Genomic DNA, 9,244 nt, shown 5'->3' with positions numbered 1-9,244 from the left:
TCCCAGGTTGCCTATCAATTATTTGATTTTATTCTTCAATGAATGTGAATAATAGAATCAACATCTCTCAAGCCTCTATAGAAGAGCTTGTTGGTAACAATTATAGTTACTACAAATTATGCATGGAAGCCTATTTACAAGGGTAGGATTTGTGGGATCTTATTTCTGGTGACGAAGTTGTAATTTCAAAGGATACGCTATAAAATGTTGAATTGCATAGAAAATGCAAGATAAAGTATGACAAAGATCCATTTGCTTTAAGAGTATCAATTAGTAAAGAGTATATCGAGCATGTTCATGATTTGCAATCGTCGAAGCAAGTGTGGGAGACACTTGAGAGGTTATTCACCCAAAAGATATAATACAACTGTAGTACTTAGAAAATGAATTTACTGGGATGACTCGAGGTAATCTTTCAATTTCAGAATTTTTTTTGAAGTTAAAACCTTGTGTGTTGAAATTTTAGAGCTAGACGTGGAAGAGCAAATCAATTATGCCCATTTGCATCATTATCTTATTCGCGGACTATGGACAGAATTCATGCCCTTTATTTCTTCAATGTAAGGATGGACAACTCAACCCTTTATCATTGATTCAAAGAATCTATTCCCATTTCAAGAAGCTTTTGTGAAATAAATAAGTAACAACAACAAACAATCTCTCTCATAAGTGGAGGATGTTCTTTACACAAAGAAAATGTTAGGGATATAATTGTTATATCCAAAATCTAGTTATTCGTGTATATATTGAATACATTTTTGTTTAACAATTTATTTTAATATATGATAATAATATTTTTATTATTATATATATTATTTTGTTGTTCAATTTATATGATGAAGTTCTTGATTAAATTTAGATAATTTACATCAAAATGTAGATATTGATAATGAGAGTTATTTATGATTTAATTTAAAATATTTTTAGTTGTTGGATCATCAAAATAGGATATTAATAATCCGGTAAAACCAATATATACATATATATATATATGATGATCTCTATAAGATTAAGATTTAGTTAATTTTATTAAATAAATCAAATATATAAATGATGCATATGGAGATATATGATCATTGAATTGACTCAATTGAGAATTTCTAAAGGTTAATATTATCTTAAACTGTCGATAAGATAATTCTCTTAAAAGGATGAGGCATAAAAATTTCTTTTGTCCTGAGATCATCATAATAATTAATAAGTTATTTATCATATTTTGATTCTGCACACTTGTAGTCATATAATTATAGTTGAAAGGATATTGAGTGTGATTAAATACTTATAGTATTAGTGATTGATCAAGATAGAATCTGTCAACTTTGGTAATAAATTTAAGTTCTATGTTGTCATTTATTATAAAAACTACATTTAAGACTTTAGTTAAGGCAATTAAATAGAAAAAGAAATTAGTTTTTTATGTCATTCATTAGTCAGTTATAATTGACATGAAACATAATTGGTTACCTATTGAAATTTGACAATTAAATCATATTATAGGGTTAACTTGGATCAATAATAATGGAAAGAAATATTACATTATTCTTTAGTAGATTCTTAAGAGTAATATACATTTCATGTTATCCAGTCGTTAGGAGTGTTGCTAGACATCAGTCTTGATTAATATATTAGTTTGACCAATTTACTCCCACTTTAGTATTGAACTTATGAGGTCGCACACTAACGAATTTTCTGATTTTTATTAAATAGATTAATTTAATTATTTGATAATTAAATTAGAGAATTTAATTTAACCAAATAAATAATTTTTTTGATTTAAATAGAATATTATTTTATTTTTTGCTACCATTGATAATATAATTAATATCGAAGACAAATTGAAATTTTTTATTTTAGAAATAAAAAATTAATATTTATATTTCTTAGTTATTATATTATTAGTGTAATAATATAATAAGTATGATTATTATAATAATAGAGATTATTATAAAATATATTTGAAATTAGATTGATTTATAAAATATTTGTATTGAAAATTAAAAAAAAAATAGTCATAAAACAAAAGGTTGTCGCACAATTAGGTTATAAACCTAATTGTGTTGTCAACATATACATATATATATAAAAGGAGGTGGTGAAAAAAGAGAAGAGGGTGAGCCGCAGGTGTTGGAAAAGGGCTGCTGCAAGTATTACTAAAATTGCAGTCGCAAATGCTGGAAAAGAGTAGCCGCAAGTGTTTCTAAAAAGGCAGCCGCAGATGCTGGTAAAAAATGCAGTCGCATATCTGCAGGTCATGGTCAAAGACGCAGTTGAATATCCGCAGGCATCAGTAAAAAGGTTGCCGCTGAAAATAGCCACATTAAAAATAAGAATAAAATTGAGAGAATTTTGTTTTTTTAATTTGTTAAAATTTTATAAGAAAATTTTAATACAAATGTTATTCAATTTGTTCACAAGTATCATTGATCGAAAAGTTGATTAGTAAAGATCAATTTCAATGTAGATATGCATATAGTATTAATATTTTTGAAGAATTTTAATCTGAAAATCCATTATTATGTATGTTTTAAATTTAGTCTTTAACATACAATATAATTTTTGAATTACAAATAGATTAGATTATATTATATTATTTTATATATTCCACTGATCCTATAGAAAAAACAAAATATAATTTATTCACTCAATCTAAAAGTTTATCATAAGCAATTCAAAATAGAGGGGTAGTCTAAAGGAAATTCAAAAGGCTGTTATATGTGCTAAAAGTACGAGTCTTAAAGCACAATTGTCGTGTGTATGTGGTATATAATTGATGTTGAAAACTTAGTCATGAAATTATCGTGTCAATCTTTCTAAAGCATAAGCAAATATTGCACATGAAAGTGATGAATCTGAACAACCAAAATGGAGGAATTATTTATCTGTTGAAGTTATTAATCAAACAAATTGATAGCAATCAAATGCACAAAAGCTCAAATGTTGCTAATTAGGAAGCTCAAGTTTGTGAAGATGATAATTTGATCAACACTGTTGGTCTAATGACCCGTTCAAGAAGAAAGAAAATGCAAGAAGCTTTGAAGAATTTGATTAGCACAAGTCTTTCACTAGAATGCTCCAAAGCCCACAATGCGAAGTCCAAAATTATGAATTTCATGACCATTTCAGATCATGGGCCAATAAGGGATAATGGATCATATTAGACTAATCAAGACAATCATTTTGGCCCATAATATGGTCTAAAATTCGTGCAAAAGCATGGTTGCTTTAAGACTATACTCTTTTATCAATTCTAGTCAACAATAATGGTTTAACTTTGAAGTTGAAGGACATCAATAAATCTGATCATTTATGAACAAGATTGGAGTCTTCGAAAGCATTAAAACTCTTCATTGGATGATAAAAAATCAGCATGGAGTAAAGAGTAGTCAGCCTGGGAAAAATAAATTCAAATAAGATTAGAATCCCAAGTCATTAATTAGTTTTGAATTTTGTTTTATTTTTTTATTAGTTTCTATTTTCAAAGTTAATTTTAAGTAATTTACTTTTAAATTTCGTGCTTCCTATGACCTATAAATAGGGGTGCATTCTACTTGTAAATAGGATGAAAATTACGTACTTGTTAAGGGTTTTCCTTAATTTGTTAGTCTCTTTGAGCTAGTTTGGGTCTTGCAAGTTGCTTGCAAAACTTATTAGGTTTATCAACTACGATTCTTCCTCCTAGTTGTGGCACATTGGCCTTTCTTCTTTCTCTTCTGTGATTCAAAGGTGATAGGTTTAATATACTTATTATTGTTGGGTTTATTAAATTTAGGGGTGGGTAAGAGTAGTTTAATTTTTCTACCTTTTTATGATTCAAAGGTGGTAGGTTTAATATACTTACTGTTGTTGGGTTCAAATAGGTTAGCTTGGGTTGCTTAGAAGATTTCCATAATTCTTTCTTTTGGTGTAATTCAAAGGTGTTGAGTTTGATATGCTCAATGTTGTTGAATTCATCCAAGATTGAAGATTGGTTGAACTAGATCATCAAGGAACGATCTTAATCAACGGATAATCGTTGTTATCATTTTTGGTATCAGAGCTACGTTTTTATTGATTCATTTGATCAAAAGTAGCCGTGAAAAAAAAAATATATTGATTCATTTGATCTTTGGCAGTACTAATATCATTTGTTTTGAAGGTTTCATCATTGGGAAAATAAAGAGTTACAAAATTTTTCAACACCTTTGAATCGGTTCTTCCTTTCTTTTTTCTTTCTTTTTTTTTCTTTCATTCTTCTTGATTTTCCTTATTCACTTTGTCCTTTTTTTGTTTTAGTTGTTTTTGCTTAGTAAGTGTTGTTTTAGCATTTGTAAAACTTGAACGAATTCTTAAAGGCTTGCAACATGGAAAAGAGTGGCAAGAAACGAGTGAATCTATCCCCGACTATATTAAGCCGAGAGTTACATTTGGGGAGTGACATTTTAGGATAGGGAAACAAGGGTGTAAGGATTTAAACTTTTCATTTCCTATGGATAAAACAGAAATAGAGGCATCACAAGAAAGCTTTGAACAAAAGGCTTGGAGACAACAATTGTTGAGACAATTCAATCAAACAATGGAGACGGTGATGTAGCGCCTGGATCAACTCGAAAGGAATACAAGTAGGCATGAATATGATGAAGAGGTTCAATCCAAAATATCCCAAGGAAGTAGGAGGAGATGGAATAGAGGTAGAGTTGATGATAATCTCAAAAGCATCAAAATGACCATTCATATATTTCAAGGCAGAAATGATCCCGAATCATACTTGGAGTGGGAAACAAAGGTGGGAAAAGTCTTTTCAATCCACAACTACTCGGAAGAAAAAAAAGGTAAAACTTGCATATCTTGAATTCCAAGGTTATGCACTAACTTGGTGGGATAAGTTGAATGTCTCTAGAAGGAGAAATAGGGAACAACCTATTGGCACTTGGGAGGACATGAAGGCAGTAATGAAGAAGAGATTTGTACCCCCTCATTACTATAGAGACTTGTTCAATAAGTTGCAAGGCATAACTCAAGGATCAAGGAGTGTGGAGGAGTACTGTCAAGAGTTAGACATGGTTATGACCAGAGCCAATATTGAAGAAGATCTCGAGGCTTCTATGGCACATTTCTTGGGTGATTTGAAAAGGGAGATTATTGATGTTGTTGAATTGCAGCACTACATGGATTTGGACGAAATGCTTCATATGGCTGAGAAGGTAGAAAAACAATTAAAGAAGAAGAGTGGTTCAAGTAAGTTTTCTTCTACTCAATCATCTTGGAAAGGAAATAATGTGAATAAAAAGGATGATGTGAAGAAGGCAGAATCCAAGAAATTTGAGCTAAAGAGTTTTTCAAATGGTGATTCTAGTAAGAGCTCTTTTATTTTTAAACTCACATGTTTTAAATGTTTGGGAAATGGCTATATTGCTTCTCAATGTCTTAATTCCATAACCATGGTTATGCTTGATGATAGATCTTATGTGAGTCAAAGTGAAGGGGAAGATGAAAAGGAAGCCAATTCATGTGAAGATGAAGGTGATCAATGTGAATTCAGTGGTGATAAAGTTCTTGTTATTATGAGGGCTTTGAATATGCAAGTTCAAGAAGAAGAGGCCCAAAGACACAACATATTCCATGCAAGATGCAAAGTGCAAGATAAGGTATGCATGCTTATAGTTGATGGTGGAAGTTGTACTAATTGTATAAGTACTTATTTTGTAGACAAGCTGGAGTTGCCAATGATCAAGCATCCTACACCATACCGCTTGCAATGGCTCAATGATAGTGGAGAAATTAGGGTGAATCGGCAAGCTATGGTAAAATTTTCCATTGGTAAATATGAGGATGAAGTTCTTTGTGATGTAGTACCAATGAATGCAGGTCATATTCTACTTGGACGACCATGGGAGTTTGATCGTGAAGCCAATCATGAAGGCAGATCCAACAAGTACTGAATTGTTCACAAACAAAAGGCTTATACCCTTGTACCTTTAACACCCCAGCAAGTACATAAAGATCACATAAGAATGAGGGAAAAAAGGCTTGAATATGAAAGTGAAATAAAAAAACCTACGGAGTGTGTTAAAAAAGAGCCAAAAACAAGTGAGAAAAAAAATACTAGAATATGAAAGTGAGCTGAAAAAGTCTAAGGAGTGTGTTGAGAAAAAGCCAAAAGCAAGTGAGAAAAAATGCGCTTTCTTTATTATCATGAGAGATGTAGATAGGGCCATGAATTCTCACAAACTAGTGATTATGCTTTTGTACCATAAAACTTGTTTAGTTACTAATGAGTTACCTAACGATTTACCTTTAGAAATTGTTGGTGTTTTGAATGATTTTGCAGATGTGCTACCTGAGGAAGTGCCCGATGGATTACCTCCAATTTGAGGTATTGAGCATTAAATTGATTTCCAGCTCGGTGCAACTATTCCAAACCGTTCAGCATATCGAGCAAATCCGGCGAAAACAAAAGAGCTCCAAAGGCAAGTTGATGAATTGTTATCTAAAGGACAAATCCATGAGTCTCTAAGTCTTTGTGCTGTTCCTGTGATTTTAGTTCCAAAAAAAGATGGTACATGACGCATGTGCATTGATTGTAGGGCTGTTAATAAAATTACCATTAAGTATCGTCATCCAATTCCTATATTAGATGATATGCTTGATGAGTTATATGGTGCATGCATTTTTACAAAAATTGATTTGAAATCTAGATATCATCAAATTAGATTAAAAGAAGGGATGAATGGAAGACGGCCTTCAAAAAAAAAATTGGTCTTTATGAGTGGCTTGTTATGCCCTTTGGTTTAACTAATGCCCCCAGCACTTTCATGAGATTGATGAATCATGTTTTGAGGTATTTTATTGGAAAATTTGTGGTTGTTTATTTTGATGATATTCTGATTTATAGCAAGAATATGAGTTATCATATTGAGCATCTTAAGTTTGTTCTTACTGCTTTGCGTGAATAAAAGTTGTATGCTAATTTGAATAAATGTACTTTTTGTGTGGAAGAAGTAATTTTCCTTGGCTATGTGGTAAGTGCTAATGGTTTGAGAGTTGATGAAGCAAATATTGAGGCTATTCTTGACTGGTCAATTCCAACAAGTGTGACTGAGGTAAGATCTTTCCATGGGCTTGCTAGTTTTTATCGAAGGTTTGTTAAAGATTTTTCAACAAAAGCAGCCCCTCTTAATGAGTTGGTAAAAAAAAATGTAAAGTTTGAATGGGGTAATTCATAACAAAAAGCTTTTGATCAATTGAAGCATGATTTGATTAATACAACCGTTCTAGCTTTGCCTAATTTTTCTAAAACTTTTGAAGTTGAATGTGACGCTTCAGGAATTGGAATAGGTGTTGTTTTGCTTCAAGAAGGCCGACCACTTGTTTACTTTAGTGAAAAGTTAAAATGAGCTCATTTGAATTATCCAACTCATGATAAGGAGCTTTATGCCATTATGAGGGCATTGGAAACATGGCAGCGTTACCTCATGCCAAAAGAGTTTGTGATCCACACTGACCATGAATCTCTCAAGTATCTCAGGGGACAAAAGAATTTGCATAAGAGGCATGCTAAGTGGATAGCATTCATTGAGACTTTTTCCTATGTTGTGAAGTACAAGAAGGGTAAGGAAAACATTGTTGTTGATGTATTCTTCTGAAGGTACACACTTCTTGTTACTTTAGATGCAAAAATCATGGTATTTGAGTACATTAAAGAATTGTATGTTAATGATTATGATTTTTCTCACATTTTTGAAACATGTGAAAATGGAGCTTTTAACAAATTCTACAAAAATAATGGTTTCTTGTTTAGAGAAAACAGATTGTGTGTTCCACAATGTTCTTTAAGGGAGTTACATGTGCGAGAGGCACATAGTGGTGGATTAATGGGACATTTTGGAATTCTTAAAACTCTTGATGTCTTGAATGAACATTTCTACTGGCCACACATGAAAAGAGACGTTGGAAAGCTTTGTGGAGGATGTGTTGAGTGCAAACGAGCAAAATCCAAGTCCCTTCCTCACGAACGTTACACTCTAATGCCTATACTTCAATCACCTTGGATTGACATATCCATGGATTTCATTCTAGGGCTGCCTAGATCACAACGAGGTATGGATAGTATTTTTGTTGTGGTTGATCATTTTTCTAAAATAGCTCATTTTATTCCTTGTAGGAAATCGGATGATGTAAAGCATGTTGCCAATTTGTTCTTTAGAGAAGTGGTTCGACTACATGGGGTTCCTAGAAGCATAGTGTCCGACAGAGATGTCAAATTTTTGAGTTACTTTTGGAAGACACTTTGGGGAAAATTGGGAACCAAATTGTTGTTTTCAACCATAAGTCATCCTCAAACAGATGGACAAACGGAGGTGACAAATCAAACTCTTGGTACACTCCTAAGGGCAATCCTCAAAAAGAATCTCAAGAGTTGGGAGGATTGTGTACCAATTGCTGAATTTACATATAACCGAACTATGCATTCATCCACAGGTTTATCTCCTTTTGAAATTATTTATGGTTTTAATCCACTAACTCCTTTAGATCTTTTTCCTCTGCCCATAAAGAAATATTTGAATCTAGATGGGGTTAAAAAGGTTGAGATAATCAAGAGCTTGCATAAAAAAGTTCAGGAACGTTTGAAGCTCAAAAGTGAGCTAGTTGCTATAACGATCAATCGTGGACGAAAGGAAGTTGTCTTTGAACCCAGAGATTGGGTTTGGGTTCATATGAGGAAGGAAAGATTTCCCAACAAAAGACAGACAAAGTTACACCCTTGTGGAGATGGTCCATTTCAAGTCCTTCAAAGAATCAACAATAATGCCTATAAGTTGGACTTGCCCGGTGAGTTTGGAATTAGTAATACTTTCAATGTTTCTGATCTTTCTCCATTTAAAGATGATGCAGGACACGATTCGAGGTCAAATCTTTTTAAGGGAGAGGGAACTGATAGCGATCAAATGCACAAAAGTTCAAATGTTGCTAATTAGGAAGCTCAAGTTTGTGAAGATGATAATTTGATCAACATTGTTGGTCTAATGACACGTTCAAAAAGAAAGAAAATGCAAGAAACCTTAAAGAATTTGATTAGCACAAGTCTTTTATTATAATGCTCCAAAGCCCACAATGCGAAGTCCAAAATTATGAATTTCATGACCATTTCAGATCATAGGCCAATAAGGGATAATGGATCATATTGGACTAATCAAGACAATCATTTTGGCTCATAATATGGCCTAAAATTCGTGCAAAAGCATGGTTGGTTCAAGACTACACTCTT

General features: G+C 32.3%; 1 protein-coding gene across 1 annotated transcript; it reads left to right on the top strand.

Annotated features, from left to right (window-relative positions):
* The first annotated feature begins 7,658 nt into the window (after window positions 1-7,658).
* Window positions 7,659-8,954, top strand: LOC110810136 (transposon Ty3-G Gag-Pol polyprotein). Its single transcript, XM_088212065.1, has one exon. It carries the CDS (start codon window positions 7,659-7,661, stop codon window positions 8,952-8,954), a length of 1,296 nt encoding a protein of 431 aa, XP_088068191.1.
* The last annotated feature ends 290 nt before the right edge of the window (window positions 8,955-9,244 follow it).

The sequence above is a fragment of the Carica papaya genome, chromosome 9 (genome assembly GCF_054855325.1).
Source record: "Carica papaya isolate Zhongbai chromosome 9, ASM5485532v1, whole genome shotgun sequence".
Classification (NCBI taxonomy): Eukaryota; Viridiplantae; Streptophyta; class Magnoliopsida; order Brassicales; family Caricaceae; genus Carica; species Carica papaya.
Note: the sequence above shows the minus strand (reverse complement) of the source record. Positions and strands in the feature narration are given on the sequence as shown.